The sequence below is a fragment of the Leguminivora glycinivorella genome, chromosome 5 (assembly GCF_023078275.1).
Source record: "Leguminivora glycinivorella isolate SPB_JAAS2020 chromosome 5, LegGlyc_1.1, whole genome shotgun sequence".
Lineage (NCBI taxonomy): Eukaryota > Metazoa > Arthropoda > Insecta > Lepidoptera > Tortricidae > Leguminivora > Leguminivora glycinivorella.
Window position 1 is genome coordinate 14,763,504 of NC_062975.1, and position 18,866 is coordinate 14,782,369.

General features: G+C 35.9%; 1 protein-coding gene across 7 annotated transcripts in view; it reads right to left on the reverse strand.

Annotated features, from left to right (window-relative positions):
• The window catches only part of LOC125226170 (polypyrimidine tract-binding protein 1), a 681,511-nt gene that overhangs the window by 13,895 nt on the left and 648,750 nt on the right, over positions 1 to 18,866 (reverse strand). For all 7 annotated transcript variants that reach the window (XM_048130080.1, XM_048130079.1, XM_048130078.1 and 4 more), the window contains one exon: positions 15,093 to 15,151. In XM_048130080.1, the coding sequence (XP_047986037.1) occupies positions 15,093 to 15,151 (59 nt within the window). The remainder of the gene's footprint in view (positions 1 to 15,092; positions 15,152 to 18,866) is intronic.

Genomic DNA, 18,866 nt, shown 5'->3' on the forward strand with positions numbered 1-18,866 from the left:
GTATGGGCCTACTATACATACGAACGCAACGCACAAGATAATGTGAAACGGTATTGATATTTTGTTTCTGAATATGGCCCAAATACGAATTCCGTTTCACGAAAGGGAAAAGTGGGAAAACGCTCGGAGAGGGAACGTAGCGAGTAATTAATTTAAAATTCTAATATCTATATCGTTTTGCATAAGTACCCTTCAGTAGAGTTTAAGGAAAACCAATTTTTAATGCAATTTATTTGCAGGCATTTGTGAAAAAGAAAAGTTTTTAAATATTCTTCTATAAATTGCCGGTCTTGTTCTATAGGATCTAACAATTCCGATGATTTTCAATTCTTAATTTGTTCATAATTATTTTTCATTTTTTTAAATCGTAGTCCAAATTAATTATCATTAATTTAACACTAAAACATGATGACACTAAATAATGGAAACACCAAGCAGTGTTTTCAAAGAAGAAAGGTGAAGTACCTAGCATACCTGCATAGGTATGCAGTGGATTAAATTGAGATGTTTTACACTGGCAAATTATAATTCTGCAAAAGGAAGAAACTAAATTTATCCACTCTTCTTAGAGTTGGTATTACGGTAACACACTTTCAGGTTGTTTCATAAATTTTAATAAGCCGGACCGTTATAAAAGTCCTATATTTTAACTATGTGGGAGTTCCTGGTGCGCCGGGTTTTATGGCACGCCCAGTCTACTGTGCACAGGGTTACCAGTCACGGTTTTGTAAAATCCTAACAAAATCCCGTGTTGTAAAAGAAAATTCTTAACCAAGGGGATCAAACGAAAGTTTTGTCTTGAAAATTTGTTCCTATAAAAATAGTCTAATTGGCTTCTTGTTTCAATCTCAAAGGTGTGAAAATATAGCAAAAACCAAATGAAGTCGGAATATTTTTTAACTTCGTTGACCTATCAATAACGCCTGACATGTTGAGCAAACCTTGACTTTTTGATAACCCTAGAGTCCCGGGTATCAATATTCGCGAGAATTTCATTTAATCTTCTGAAACGATTATTTGCGTTCGCGGAGGGACTCGTAATTGAAGTAAAAAAAAATATTAGGAGAGTGACAAGACGATAAAACGACAAACGCTACGCCCGATTTGATATTGGGATCCTTTATTGCGTAATAGGGCGTCAGATCGAAATCACTGTAAAAAAGTTTGGAATTTTATACATTTACTTGTGTTTAAACTGTTCGTTGCTTACCTATACTTTCCTACTAAATATTTTAAAGTAATTTATTAATTTGTGTATTATGTTCCATTTCTAAGGATAGCAACTAGACTTTGCTAGTATCTGAGTTAAACTAAAATAACCCAATACATTTAATTTAAGGTCAGGTTTCATGAAATCACGAGCAGAAGTCAAAACCCAGCCTGTCAGAATCAAACGGCAAGACGTAACAAGTGTCCCCCGTATCTCTTAATCACGCTCCCACTAATTGTTTTATCTTCAGCTCGTTAGAACTCGTTTAAGCAAAGCCTTCTTAGTGAAGGATTAAGTGCGGACCGCCTTAATCCACCCCCCGTCGCTAATTCTGGCGGTTTTTCCATGAAGACCAGATAAACGTTTTTGTTGGGGTCTTTCCGCGTTTAATATTTATAAGAGCCGCATAGCTCAGTCTGTTCTCGTTGCAACGGATTACACGAACCCCGGAATGCAACTATTTAATTTTTTGTCTGTAGATGACGTTGAGAAATTATAATGAAAACAAGCCGAATACCGCGATGCTTGCTCGCAGCGCTTAGATGGGCACCGTTATGAAAATACCTAGGTGCAGCAATATTTTGTACAAAGATATAGTATGCTGGAAATTTCTTTCAAAATGCTCATATGAGCCAAATTCGCACCACCTATTTAATATAATATCAAGTTAAATATTCACTCAGAATAAATTTCAGTCATATTAAATAACTACAAATACACAAAGATAACTGAGATGAGAATTTTCATCAGATTTCCTCCACAGCAAACTCGCGGTAAAATTTTAAGTCCATTAAACATTTGCTATCTAAGCAGTTTAAAAGTTTAAACGCCGCTGCAAGCCGTTAAAAGTCCAAATTGAAACTCCGGGAGTAATATAAAAGCTGAGAATAGTTCAATTGATTATGTTAACATTGTTGAGCGTCGAAGCGGTAAGCAGTAGACTTGAGCGGAGCATTTGAGCCGTTGAGCTCGCCCAATTAGCCGCGGATAAAAGGACGCTTATCGAATGGTCTTACGCTAAGTGTTAACAAACATCGGCTAAGTCTAGAAAAGCTATTTAACTATTGACGGTTTTATAAAGCAAAAGATATTTTCTGAAATAACTTTACTAACACATCAAATCTATCAAAAAATATTTTGGACGAATATCCTTTTAACATAAGTACATTCTACATATATTTTGTCATCGAATAGGTATTTTCCTTTACCTACATAATGTCTGCACTTATTGCCGGCTCATTTCCCTAACTTATAAAAGTATCGTCCCATCTGGATGCCAGCATGCAACTTTGCATATATGCAGTATATGATATCCTGGTACTGGTAAAAAAAGTACAGGAATAAGTATTAGTCAAGTAGGTGCTTTCTTCATTTATTTTTTAACCTTTCCAGTTTTATTATTAAAAATATCACAACAAACGTCATTTTTGATTTTTGGCATATATCCGATTAATATCGTATTAAAAGTTTTTTTTTAAATAAAGTGATTTACTCAAAACTTCGATTGGGCCATTAATTTGCTCTTCTAACGCATTCCCTAAAAGAAATTCTGACATGAATATGAACCCGGCCTTGAATCCCAATATAGATGAACCAGTAAATGCGACTAAGGTATCATCACAATTAGGGTATGTACACATTCGAGGACGCGTCACCGGTTAAACCACGTTCGCTCCATTAGACACTGTAATTAATACCCGAGGTTACCCTTAATTGTGGTGACAGATAGTGACGATCGCCCAAAAACCGCGCCCACTCACCACATTCAGTTTACTTAATGAGCCATCTTTTAAATGGACGTTTGTGTGATTTGCGGTGTCATGTTGACATCGTTGATTTTCCATTGGGGTTGAAAATTGCCAATGGTCCATTACAGAGACGAGGTAGCAAAGGGGATTCCTATGACAGGTGATGACGGGTCTTTGACAGGTTGTGTGGCCGCGGATGCGGATACATGGTTTACCCGATAATGAAAACGGTACATTGTCAATTTTCTTTTATATATTTTACTTCATTTTGTACTATGTACTTGTAGATCATTGAAAAAATGTGTTGTCTACTAAATATACCAATAGTTTAAAAACATTTGACCTTGTTGATATGGCTCTCGACAGAAAAAGTCAGCACCTACATTAAACAATTAATATAAAATCGTACTTACCTACAATCCTGCAATATTACATGTATATAAATTCTTTCCAAGTTAGAAGAAACAAGAGCACCTCCTCCAAACTACAAAATTCAAAGACTCAAAATTTAAATCTTCGCACTTTAGCAGGCGTCGTGATTAAGGTAAACACTCCGGCCACAAAACACTAACAAAACAAACGCTAAACAATGTTTGACACGTAACTAGGTGGGTGCAGAGTGCAGCTAAGGCATTGTTGACACAGTCAGTGCAGGCCAACAGGGGAGGGCGACGGTACGTGCAATTTTAAACGGGACTTGAACCTTGCTCCCGGGTTGGTCACTGTTTGTTGGATAGCTTGAAATTTCAATGAAGTTTGCCCGTCTCTGCGCTGAACTTAAACGGGTTGTACACCTGCAGTGTATAAAGTGTGCATTGATGGGTCGATGATTGTTCTAGAAATATTTAATGTACCTATCGAATATCTAACAATATGTACGACAAATAGAATAGGTAGGTAGATGTTAGGTTATATATACAAATCTATCTACTCACTCACCTACACCCACCCACCCCCATAAATACTTTATTTATTTTAGAATCCATTCAATGCTTTTTCTTTGATTTGTGTATGTGTGCAGTCGTAAAATTCTATAAAGAGTAGGGGTAGACATGGCTTTTCATGAGATCTCACTACTTTTTACGGCGGAAGGTAACTGAGCCCTGACAGGATTTTACGAGGTTTTCATGGGATAGACGATGACTCTAAGCGTAACACGTACCTAACGAATGTCTATGCAACTGTAATTTATCGTGTTTGACGTGCTGGCACACCTAATATTCTAAATTGATATTGATTGATCACATGGTCATAGATTACTAAAATAAATATATTAAGCTTTGTGATATAGGTACCTATATTTTTTATTCCTATTGATTTCATCTAATGCAATTCATAATACTTACGGATATTATAATGTTTAGTTAGATCTACTCATAAATTTAATTATAAATTGCAGTGCATAGTTATTAAAACTTTTACTGTCTACTGTTTTTTTCTGGATCGAAAGGGCTCGTGATTCATTGCATTGTAATACATAGAGATACTATATAGAATATGCATTAAAATCCTATTCAGGGTCACGTATCCACTTTATCGTTTTATTGATTTTGTTTCATCATGATCAGCTTTCTTTCTCGTAGATACTTTGTACCACACAAAGTAATCAACGATTAATTTTCTAAAGTAGATAGCTGTTCATATACTATTTAAGAAGTGCTTACCCAATTGACCCAATTATACTAACATCCGATTTATATCTACACAGTATGTATATATTTTAGATAACACTTTTCTTTTAAAGTATTTTATCAACATCTTTTTTTTTTATTATTATTATCTCTTTATCTATCTTAAGATCTTAACTCTTAGGCTAGGCTATTTTATAATATGATTATTAAAGAAATTACAAAACCACTTTTTTTTTTTTTTTTTGGCTGATTGGCGATTGACCATAGTCACACCCGATGGAAGGTGAAGATATAGTCGAAGATGGAGCTCACCGATTCAGTAATACTTGGTAATACTTAGCATATTCACTTTTATCTTAAAGAGACCGAGGTCGTATTTTTCTGGGAACATCGGTTCTAGTGGCCTCTGAGTGTTCACAAGAACCGAGTTCCTTTCCCTCCCAAGTACAGAGTCCGGTTCACGGCATCATCTATTAGAGAGTCTGTCTTCTACACTGTGACTATGTCAATGACAATATCAGTAGTATTCGAAAAAAACCCTATATAACAACTGATTCATAGGAGAGGCTTGCACCAACACCAATCCGCAGTTAATAAAAAATGACGTTTCTAAGATGAAGTTGTAGTCAAAATAATGTTGATGGCGTAGTCGGATAACAATTGACAGATAGATACGTCTGGAAACAAAAGGTATAAAAGCATACAACCAACCTGCAGCACAGAAGTCAACTGATAGTTGCCAGCTATTGCCTTTCAAAGACACTTTGACAACTAGCAAAAATGTTGCAAGGTAATACTTTGTACAAAGTAAATCCAACTGAAACTTCTACGCGCAGTTCAAAAGAGTGAATCGTTGAAACGTTAAAAATATTCGCTACAGATAGCGGCGTCGCTCGGTGACGACTTTTTTGACGGTTACATTGTTTGAATACTTTGAATACGTTCCCGTGTTGACACAAAGGCGGTTAGACGCCGCAGTGCAAAGTGCAATTTTAAAATGTAAACAAAGGCCGCACCTTGAGTCGATAAACGCCGTCTCGGATTTCACGAACCACGGCGACAAAGAAATCTCGCGACGTTTACTTCGCGACTAAGACAGACGAAATGCGCAAACGGAGATTAATATCATTGTTATCACTTAGAATGTTAAGCAGTTCGAATCATCTGTCCCTCTAGCACAACTTGCCTTGTCGCGCGCGAGTCCATACTTGAAGTCGCGCTTGATGTATGGACTCGCGCGCGACAAGGCAAGTTGTGCTAAAAGGACAGATATGGATAGATCACACTTGTCAGTTCGACATGTATGTGCAATGGACAACAAGAAGCAATTAAAAAAGTCTGAGTCAATATGAAAAATAGTTTTCTCATAATTTGGTTTATGACGTCATATTGTAATTATTGTATCAATATGTAGTCCCAAGGTGAGACAATATTTCCTTTTGCAGAGTATAATTTTCTCTAAGCGCTCCTGGGCCATTTTTTTCAAAGTTGTCCACCCTACTTTTTTTGTAACATGGGTATTCTTTACGCGATTCATACTCAAAATCGCGAGGTCTTTCGATTCTGATAGGAGAAAAAAAATGTCCCAAGATTTCCATACATTTTTCAAACCTTCCGTTCCGTTACCACCATAAAAAATGTATGAAAAAATGGTAACGGAATGAAAAAAAACTTGGGACACTTTTTTTCTCCTATTAGGATTGAAAGAGCTCGCGATTCTGAGTGGAAACCACATAAAAATTTCCAAATAAAAAAAAAGTGCGGTGGACAACTTTGAAAAAAATGGCCCTCCTACTACCTATACTGCACTCTCCGAATTGTGTGGACCTAAGCCTCTTAAATTCGGGTGCCCCGCCGCTATATATCAACAAATCAATTGCCAGCTATGAACAACTCCCAGCTTCGATTATGAGTGATCGTCACAGACAACGCGCAGACCATTACCAACGGCTCCGTGGAATCGCAGTGTTATCCATCATAACTTATTGATGGAGCATGATTAACAGTAAGGGCTCTGACTAACTAATGGCTTTTGTGTGACCACTTCAACAATGTTTTGAACTAAAAATTCGTCTTCTATTATTAGTTACTTAGTCTACGTATTTTTAAATTAAAGGAAAAATGGAAAAATTCACAACTCCGGCAGAACTCGAACCTGCGACATCTGGCCTTGCCCGGCCCAGGTCGCAGGTTCGAGTCCTGCCGGAGGTGTGGATTTTTCAATTTCCATTCCATTAAAAATATGTAATATCGCTCGCAGACGTTTCTGCATGATAAAAAACAAATTTACTTAGTCTACGGTTTTACAGTATCATGTAAAGTTAAATAGGTAGAGTTTATGTTTAAAAATATATATACTTCATGCTTTGGCCTAGACAATAGCGTACCTACTTTAATCACTATAAATTACAGTGTTATAAATGTTATAATGTCTTTGTAACAATTAATTGGTATTAGGTAACAAAGTTCTGTCACAAACATTGTTTACAAGTTCAAGTTTTAAGTATTTAAATTCTGCAGTAAAATAAACCAAAGAATCATAAACTAACACAGTTTACTTGCACAAATGAATGCATAAAATACCTTTATTACAATTTTAAGCATAACACATTTTACTCCCACATTATAATCCAAAAGTTAAAACAAAATTGTGTCCATAACGAAACAGAGGTATGAAATAACTGTTAAAAAAGCTCGTAGGAAAATATTATGCTCGGGTGGTTCAACAAAACACGGTGCATCCCAAATCCGAGAGTCTCGTGATTATTTTACCAGCAGGTACAATCGCTGAAACAATGCATAACATGCGCGCATTTCTATCTTTCAACGAAAACATGACTAATGTTATTATAAATCCCATCAAAACTCCGCATTTCGTTTGCCTGAATTTTATCTATTGTAAAAAAGTTAACAGCGTTATTTTTTAACCCCCGACGCAAAAACGACGGGGTGTTATAAGTTTGACGTGTCTGTCTGTCTGTCTGTCTGTCTGTCTGTCTGTCTGTCTGTCTGTCTGTCTGTCTGTCTGTTTGTCTGTGTGTGTGTCTGTCTGTGGCACCGTAGCTCCCGAACGGGTGAACCGATTTCGATTTAGTTTTTTTTGTTTGAAAGCTGAGTTAGTCGGGAGTGTTCTTAGCCATGTTTCATGAAAATCGGTCCACTATGTCGCGGTCGGGGGTTTTTTCAAAATTTTAATTTTGTGGTTATTTAGTTAGGTGTTTTTTGAATCCAAGTTTAAATGAACTTTCTTGATTCACCTATTGCACAATAAAATACTAGTGAAAGTAGTAGTAGAAAATACTAGTGAAATTCGATACAGACCACTTTAATTTGATCTAATTGTATTAGCTTGTATTTTATTATACACAATTGGTCCCTTGCTTCAACAATATTATGAAACTATTATTTCATGTAACGTCTACATATGTATTGTCACAATGTCAGTGCTATTAAAATAGATTTAATTAAATAATATGTATGTATTATCTATGTGACTCATATTATCTAGTCAAATTTTAGTTCACACGAGACTTAAAAAGCACTTAGTATTAATTACATGTTCTACGTTTGGCGTCCGTGCTCTGCAGGACCTTGCACCCCGTTCACTCCACAAACTCAATTAAATAAATAAATAATAAAGAAATATTGGGGGACACCTTACACAGATCAACCCAGCCCCAAACTAAGCAAAGATGGTGCTTTGGTTTATGCTTGTAAATTAATATGGATAAATACATACTTATATACATAGAAAACATCCATGACTCAGGAACAAATATTTGTGCTCATCACACAAATAAATACCCTTACCGGGAATCGAATCCCGGGACCGCGGCTTAGCAGGCAGGGTCACTGCGCGCTAGGCCAGACCGGTCGTCAATTAAACAAATTAGTTGTAGAGTTTTTCTCGTCGAGTGTACTGAGAGGGACTTTGGTTATATAACATCGTACGCATTAAGAGAGTACATTTCGTGTCTGGGCGCATAAGCCGCCCTCTGAAAAGATTTGATGGCGAGGTTAGAGATTTATGTCAAGGATCATAGAAGGAGAGATCGGGCGCTCGGCATCCGACTGTACTCTTTGTGGTTGGAGCACTATCCGGCTTCACTTCACTTTGTACCTCTTGCTCCTGCCACTTACACAGCGAGACGTTTTAATTTCATTCGAGAAAAGTACGCGACCTTATGGCCTGAGGTGGTCTGAGGATGTGCTGCCTCAGGTAAAACCGGTTATGACGAACTAAATTGTTCGTTTCAACAGCAGTTTTAATTTTCCTGCTTGAGGGTAATGCATTTAGTTATGTGCAAACCTGTTATGACTTTTATCAAGCCATCAGCTTTAAACAGTTTTTAAGAACCTACATGCGTTTAGGCTAGTTGCATCTGGATCATGATTCATATATGTACCTAAAGTAAAATTCATAATCCTACGGACTAAATTGACAAATGACTGACAGGTAAAATGATACCAGGAACAGCAAAATTAAAATAGGGAAGGGTATATGTCGATAACAATATATCGACAAGTTGTAAAGTACATACAACAGACAAGTTTAAATCAAGAATAAGTATATTAGTTTCAAATAAGAGGTACACATTTTGGTTTGTTCTATGTATCTTCGAGGTAGTGGATGGATGCCACGCATTTTTACCCACTAGTTTTAAAACTTAAAATGTTTCCGAGCCTGTAGGTAAAAAGTAAAATACCATGTCCGACGATAATCAATTATCTGTCACGCTATGGCAAGTATGTCATAAATATCTATATAATTTTCGAATAATATTATTGCTGCTTCGAAATAAAAAAAATATCTCTAATTAGCGGTCTACAGACCTTTTGATCTGTCGAAATCACAGAAAAAGTTGGTATATTGATTAGCCGATCAAATTGCCAATTTCATTGTCCCGTCTGGGTACACCTTAAATCTACGATGTAATCATAATTTAAATACCGATAAGAACGACACTGGCCAAACTGTGGCAACATTCGTTCACACTTACTTGTCAATTTGGTCCGTAGGTTTATGGATTTTACTTTAATCAGTCAGGATAAAAAATGACATCTTTAAGTATTCAGAATACAATAGGCCTCCCGTGTTCATTGTGCGAATCATTTGCGACACACGCGTATTTACTAAGTTTGTGGCGAACATCGTCTCCGCTCTCATGTTAGTTGCACAAACGAGCCAGCAGTGAAGTTGCAATGGAAATATTGTTTTTGCTATGTGCCTATGTCGGAATAATATTTGCCGGAATTATGACGACCTTAACCTATATTGGACACATATTTAATTATATTGATTACTGGAGCACTCTTGAGTTTCAAGGCAAGAAAGAATGTTTTCTTTGACGAATGGTTAACCCCGGCTCGCAACAAAGAGTTTTTCGGAACTTATGTGCGAAATGTCATTTGATATTAGCTAGTCGCTTTTCGGTAAAGGAAAACATCGTGTGGAAACCGGACTAATTCCAATAAGGTCTATTAGTTACCCTTTGGATTGGAAGGTCAGAATCTGACCTTCCAACCCGATGGCACTCGCTTTCGTAAAATTAGTGCCTACGCCAAATCTTGGGATTAGTTGTCAAAGCGGACCCCAGGCTCCCATGAGCCGTGGTAAATGCCGGCATAACACAAGGAGGATTATTTTTTTCATAATACCTTATATGGTTTCCTCGTATGCGGATCCGCGTTCGTGTGTCGGTGTGTATTCGAGAGGTTAATGGCAATGTAGACATATATAAATTAAAATTGTTTCGGTCCGCATTTCATACGTCAGGCATAATCAAGATGATAATCATACAGTTTAGCTATTAGGAAGACATCATAGGCAGTGACATCATTATTCACATTTAAAATTGCAAACGGGACTTAATCGCGTATTATATTATATTTTTAACACTGACCTCCGACGTTTCAAGGACGGCATTGTCCCCAGAAGGTCAGTGTTAAAAACATAATAATGCGCGATAAGTTCCGTTTGCAATTTTAAATATGTGTAAAAATCGTGTAAGTTTAAATCAGTGTGACAGTGGTGTGACATCATTATTTCTAAGCCATTAGATAAAAAAATTTACCGAGGTTCATACAATATTATTTAAGTTTGTTTTGAAATCATAGCTTATCTGAGGAAATTTAATTTTGTGTGCGATAAAGAATATAACCCCGTTTTAAATTTGCCCATTAATGGCATTGACACGTTCTTGTTTTAGACGCTCAAACGGAGCGGTTTCTAATTTCCATCTGATCTGCATGTCAGCTGCTTGTAAGTGCGAAAGCACTTAGCTAGAATAATTTCGTAGTAGTAATGTATTTAAACTTGTCAGTTCAATATACATATACGATTATGTCATCCATGTTTCATAGGTATCCCTTACATGTTTTAATTTACATTTCGTCTGTACTGTACGATTCTTGGCGTTAATTTCTAGACATTATTAAATAATTTTATTATAACTTACTTATTTATACGCAATTTATTAGTAAACTGCTTTGATCACTAAGGAATTATTTATTAGTTATGTCAATTATGTGACATAAAAAAATCTGAAACTTTAATAAAAATACATATGCTAAATGTTATATATGTAAATGATGATTTATTGTATATTTGTAGTGACTACAAAAGTCAAGAGCACCCACCACAATAAACGATTTACTATATTTTGAACTTCCAGTTTTTATTAGTTACCTGCTACTGAAGTTTTCTTAACGCTTATTTCCCATCATACAATTGTCTCACGGCAAAGCAAACTACAAGTTGGACTTATTTTACTATCACTTCCCACACGCGTTGAAGAGAACTAGTGTTCTCGTCCCGGACGCCAATCGGCGAGTTGATGGGGCTTAGCGTTGCTAAGTTTTCACCACTCGGCTCCGGCAGTGATATCTCAATTTCACGAGAGGTTTCCTCGTTTGTGGCAACTAATCTGGCGGTCAAGTAATAAGCTGAATGCTTTTAGAGCGTGGAATGTATACATGTGTAGATTATTATAGCTACTTATAGGTACACTTGTGTGTAAGTATTTATTTACATTAATAATAGAATTTAGAATATAGAAAAAATGTTAATGGTAGATTGTTATTTAGTTGCGTTGACAAACCAAGTCGTATATGTCTAAGTATCTTATTGTCTTTGGTAGTTCTTATTTCATGCGAAAAGTAGCAAGTAGGCTATTTGCTCTAGACTGCAAAATATAAGTACTTAAGTATCATTAAGTATCTTATGTTAATCTCAAGATACTTCAACCTAATTAACTCTCTTTTAACACAAAAGTAAAAATAAAAAGCAATCAAGAAACACGAGACACATACAAAATACGCTTGTAGTTGGTTAATTACACCAAACGCTCCGAGCTTCGTGAAAATTGAGCGTAAAGAGCAACTAATTAGCCGATAGTCGACTCACTATTGTAGAATTCATTAGCAGCGTATGCCACGTAAGAGGTATTACAGTTAAATACGCTGATGCCGGCGATGAATAGAATATTTGCTCAACAAAGTTTCCATTGTGCTTTATCGTGAACAATGAAATATGGGGCACATTAATATTACGCAAATTTAAATTCAGCCGTTCCTATCGGTTTAAACGAAAGTTATTTGAGCACAGATTCATAACGGAGAAAAAACAAAAACTCAATAATTATACTCGTAAAGCGAGTTTGCGGAAGCCGCAAAACGAAATTTAATTTGCTCTGAACGCTGCATCAGGAATAAAGTTAAAACAGTCGCTGCAGTAGGCGACGGTACGCGCAACTTCTAACGCAAATGAATAGCGAATGGGAAAAGTTGGGTGGAGAAAAATGATGTCCCAGCCGGCGAACCGGCCATTGTGGGTGACGCGGCCGACCGATATTATTGTTGCTAAATACACACAAAGTACCTGCATTAAAACTCGGTTTCGACCATTGTTGGAAAGCCATTGTTACAAGAAGTTGGCTATAAAGTTCACGTTATTACGATTCTGATAAGCCGTGTTTACTATGGCAAATTATTACGTTAAAACTTTGGAGGACATGCTAATTTTTATTATTGGAATATAAAACATTAGATGTCGTGAATTTGAAGGTATAGCACAGTGTATGTAAAGGTGGGCAATTTTCAACTGATCGAATGTTTTACATGTTTTACACTATTAACTTGAGCTCCATATGTATCCACTGAAAATGCGTGCCTTAAATGACCAGTGGACTCTATTTATTTTGATAATGCATTAAAATGTAAAACATCGAGTAGCTGAAATTTGCCCCCAGTCGTAATTGCCCCGCTGTCCCTTATTTGTACTTTTATAGCTCTTCCTTATTACAACGTATTATTGTTTTTTTTTACTAATTACATAACAGTATTTACCAGTGGCGGGGCGTGAACATTTTCGTTGGTAAAGCCGGAGGGGTTTTTGGCATCTGTTTTGTATGGACTTCTACAGATACTAGAAAATTTTAGGGAACCCGTTGGGAATCGAGTTGTATCGACGCTCCGCCACTGGTATTTACATTTGAAATGTACATTAAGTAAATAGGGAACTTGACTGTAGTTAAAATAAAATATTTTATACCATTCACGAAATAAAGCATCAGATAATTATAAGAAAAAACATGGACAGAAGTTATTTTTAAATCCAATTTCTATAAGTCTAATAAGTCAGGTAGAAATATATAAAGTAACTGAGTTGACCGTGACGTCACTCAATTCGATTTCATATTAATTCCATATTAGCAAGTCGTTCAAATTCGTTTTGACAGTTCTTAAAAAGAAGCTGATTTGACTAGGAGGCAAGTAGTCTATTATTAAAGGTAGATTAATTTAATGATTGTATTCTGCAATATTTGACATAAGAAACCAATATTTAATGATTTTGGGTATTAAATGTGTACGATGACTACGTATTTTTAATTTAAAAATGTGAGTAATTTTTTTTTAATTTTGCCCACCGGGAACGCTGTCGGCCGTTTAGTGACGTCATAGAATTCTTGTCAATTCAACCACTGACATAATGACCTTTATGCCTCGTACTTAAAGTGTCAGAAAGTGATGTTTTAGCACTGAATGACTTCATTCACAGAAAATCTATAGATGACATGGCTGATGTTGTTTTTGCCTGATTACCAGAGATCGGACGGATTTGCGACATTCTTAGTGACTTACGTCATTTTAATGACTTTTAGTATGAGATGTCGCACAAAAATCTGATCTCTGCTGATTACGTAAAAGTATTATTTAAAAATATTTTTTGCGGTTTATAAGTCATAATAAAATATAGTGATATTTTTTTCGGTTAATTGGACAGTAAGTAATAATATAAGACAAACTTTAAAAAAGGGTCAAGTAGCCTATTAATGCCAAGACTAAAAATCTTACTTTCCAGATAGTTTTAAAGCAAGTCATTAAAACGCCAATACGAACTGTTTTATGGTTCAAGTTCACAAATAGTGAAATACAACCACTGCTGACAATTCCAGTAGCCTCGAATTGAAAATTAATACAGCAATGGTTGAAATTAGTAAATGGTTTTCGGCGAACGGAATGCTTCTAAATTTAGATAAAACAAACGTTATTCATTTTCAGCTACGGAATACCAAAAATAGTCACTTAAATATTAAAGTTAATAATATCATAGTTCCACAGGTAGAGCAAATTAAGTACTTGGGATATGTCATTGACTCAGGGCTAACGTGGTCCTCTCACATAGACGAACTTTGTAACTCACTTTCGTCAGCATGTTTCGCCCTGTCCAGACTCGCGCCAAGCCTATCTCCAACGAACCTAAAAAAGGCCTACTACGGATACTTTCACTCCATCCTTATCCGCGGTGTAGATCTCTGGGGTCTTGCCGCGAACCGCGACAGGGTGTTCAAAATACAAAAACGAGCGTTACGGATAATCTCCCACAAACCTTTTGATCACCCCGCCAAGGGACTATTCATCTCCCAAAAGATACTAACACTACCCGCGGTTTATATATTGGAAGCATGCAAATATGTTAGAGCAAACCTTGTAAACTACACAAAGACTTGCACTCGCTCCGAAAATAGCCGTAGGTTGCCCATGCTAGTTGCTCCTATCCAAAAACTCGCGAAAGTTCGAAAGTCTCTCAGTGTAATCGGGCCCAAAATATATAATAAAATTCCTCATGATATTACAGCTTTAAGTAAGGATTCATTATTTGTAAAAAAACTTAAATGTCTACTCCTAAATCAAGCATGTTACACTGTCGAGGACTTTATGAAATAATGTAATTGAATAATATATAATGTATTTATGAAGTAATGTATTTGAATGTATTGTAATTGTAATTATAGCTTGCAAAATTATGAGTTGAACAAAAGTAAATTTGACCTAAATATTTTTCTTATAATTAGTTAATGGATAATGTAATTTTAGTATCTTACCATGTACCTTTAACATGTAGTACCTATAATTTCTGTGATAACCTGCCTTGACCTGTAAAATGTTTTACTTTTACCAATAAAGAAACTGAAACTGAACTGAAACTGAAACAGTACTTACCGTTTTTGCTGTTTGCGCTGATACGGTGTCTGGGTATTGGATGAGGGCTTGGAATGAATCTGTAACAAAATAATTCTTATATAATAATTATTACAAAACAGGAATGTGCAAATGAGCAATAGGAAGTCGGTTAGGTATATGATCAGATCATATTATCTGAATATGAATTTGATAATATTATTCGACTACTGCTCATCATATAAATAGAAAAGAGATCATATATCATATAAATATAAATATAAAAGAGATTGAAGATTGAGGAGAGTTCGAATAAAACTTTTCATTCGAATGATTCTAAAGAAAAGTTAAACGTATTGGGAATCAAACAATATCAATAAAACGATGATGAAGAAAACGATGATTAAAAAAATAATACAAATATTTCCCTAAAGTGTCAGAAAATAAATACTGAAACTTTCCTGAAAGCACTTGTCTAAGCACATATCTGGGAAGATTTAAGCAAGTTAAAATTGGTGCCCAACGTGGCACAAAACCCTTGAGAGTTAGCGCAACCCTGTAGCAGGTGCAACCTCCTCGTCAAACACTTAACGAATATGCGCCCAAACAAGTTTCCATGCGACTTTCATTATTAACTTAGAGTACGTATAAATTTATTGCCCCGGCGCTTAAACGCGTTGAAACTTTGATGCGGATGTCGCGGGCGGATTTAGTTTACCTACCTTACAAGTAGGGTTTGCAAGATCCGCCGATTTTTCGGATCCGGATATTTCGGATCTTAAGATTTGCCGGATCCGGATATCCGGATATTTCGGATAAAACGGATCCGTGTTGAAAAGGTCACTTTTTATAGGGGTTTCGTCAAATCAAAGCTACTGTTACCGAAATAAAATAATTTAAACTCGCGAAACGACATAAATATAGTCTATTATTAACTTTTTAGACGAACTTTAAACATACAATTGTGTCGTTTGACTTCAAACTCGCGTAAATCGATTCGGTTTTAAGGATGATTATACAAAAAAAGCAGAATGGATTTACCCGAGCTTGAAGTTAAGCGACACAATTTTAATGTCACTGCCATTGTACAGTACAGCATATAACATTAAACAGTAGGCCAATATTTTTGTTTAACATACATAAGCTAATGCAGGGAAAATGGGTATGGGTATGGGGTAATGGGTGTTGTTCACTAATACCTCCGTTTTACTGGGGCGTCTATCCGTAACCACAGCCAATAAATACATCCATGCGAAATTGCAGATGTAGGAAATAAGATAAAATAATATAATTTTATTGCGTTACACGTATTAGGTGTGTTAAATATGTTACACATATTTAGTTATCATACCATTACCATTATTAATATACCATTTTCAATTGTTTTTCTGAACTTATGTGCAAAATGTCATTTGATATTTGCCAGTCGCTTTTCAGTGAAGCTCTAAGGCTGGCAGCGCACCTCCAATCCGTCTGGTGTTTTGGGTGTCCATAAGCGGGAGTGATCGCTTACCATCAGGCGACCTGTCTGCTAGTATGCCTCTCATCTTATTAAATACAAAAAAAATGGATCTGGATTCAGCTTATAAAACAAATTACGTATATAATTATATAATTCATCATTAAGCTTAAAAATATCCATGGCAATCGTTTCTGCTTTATACAGAGTGGGGCCTGTAACAAAAGCGAAGAATTGAACTGTAGGATATTCTTCTTATACTGATCAACATTTGTTCAGTGACTTTTAAAAATTATGAAGTCTTTAAATTTTAAATTTTTCATACAAAATAAATATTAGCTTCAATGTACGCCATTATTGTTGTCATTGACGTTGTCTGTCACACTTTAGACTTAACAGAATTCGCAATACATTACCTCTTAGAAAAAACTTTCAAGGGTGATAAAAATCAAAATACAAGTTATTTTTAAAAGTCGCCGAACAAATGTTGATCAGTATAAGGAGAATAGCCTAGAGTTCAATTCTTCGCCTTTGTTACAGGCCCCACTCTGTAGAAAATTAATAATTTATCATGAAATAAAACTATGGAAACGGATTAAATCGCGTATAATGAATTTAAAATACATCCCGACGTTTCGAACTCTTTACAGCGTTCGTGGTCAACGGGTAACGGGTTTCTTGTAAGTGGGTAGCTTTTGCCCATTTTAATTTTTCCTCAGTCACCCGTTGACCACGAACGCTGTAAAGAGTTCGAAACGTCGGGATGTATTTTAAATTCATTATACGCGATTTAATCCGTTTCCATAGTTTTATTTCATGAGTAACTATCGCGGTAACCGAAGACAATATTAATAATTTATCGTTATTCCTGTGGGTGTGGGATGTATCCAGTTAGAAACGAAAGCAGTTTTAAAAACAATGGTTTACTGTTCATTTTATTTTGTTTGTTAACATATCGTTTTATGGATTCATCGCATGGCGTAATGTACCAAACCTAACCTAGCTTGATATTCTGGGGTATTTGAATTAAATAAATGTGAATTTTAGGCGACAAAATACAGGAAATAATTCATAAATTTCATTCGAAAATTCTTTCTGGCGTGGATAGATACCCATATTTAACGGATCCGTATTATCCGTTTTATCCGGATCCTATGAGACCTCGGATCTAGATCTCAAATTCAACGGATATCCGGATAATTCGGATATCCGGATATCCGGATCTCAAACCCTACTTACAAGTCAATATATTGGATATATAGTAATAAGATATTCTGAGTAAGGCGAAAATAAAATTAAACGGAGGAAAACACCATTAAGGATGAAAATAGCCGTAAACATGCGCGAGGAAAGGCATACCGCGAACTTCAGAAGATAGTAAGAGCATTAAGTTACTACTTTTATACTATCTTTTTCTTTCCGATAAGTGGAGTGTCTTAAGGGTAGTTGGTGGCACTCGTACGGTGTATTTATTGCGAGCGGATGAGCGTTAACCCCCTAATTTAAGGCACGAGTCCGACGATCATTGCCGTCCGTAGGGTCAACATAAATTCACATTTTTAGGGCCGTAGGTGAGGGGCTATCACCGGTAATATTCTTAATAACTACTCTTCATCCAATACGTGCAACTACAAAAAACTACAAAAATGTATCTGTTTACATTTTCATTTTACGTTTACAGTTTACTTTTCAAGCAGCAGCTTAAACGTGAAGCTAGGGATCGCAGATCTGAGAACTATGCTGTCCGTTTATTTGAGATTTATTTAAAGGGTCCATCTAAAAAGAATATGACAAAAAAACAAGCCCCTAGGTCCCAGGACAAGGAACAAGGACCCAGGCCTTATGACACGATGTCCAAAGAAAAAAGTGTGTATTGTTTTTTTAAGACTGACCTAGACTCTCCTGATATGAAATAACGATAAAGCACCTATAATGAAATACTAAGTGTTTAGGCCACTACTATCGCAGAATAGTAACAGCCTTTTATTCTCGCTTTAAAACTATCCCGATCATATTAACTACCTATTTACTAACACTATAATACTGTTTGAGCGGAGAGTGAAAAGTCGTGGAACAAAACCGTAGCGCTGCGAAAATGTTGGCAGTGGATGCCTTAAGAGTTTATTAAATCTATAAAATTTCTAGTATCATATCAAATGACTTATTAACATTATACACCAAAATTCCTATTATTCAACTTATTAAGTGGCAAAGGTCGCGTAATTTTATCGGCATTATAGTTTCTAAAAATACATGTTCGAATAACTTCGGTTTGTGCGGTAGTTACTCATGAAATAAAAACATGTACCTAAACGAATTATAGAGTGTACTAAGTAACATCTTAATATTTCCCCGTT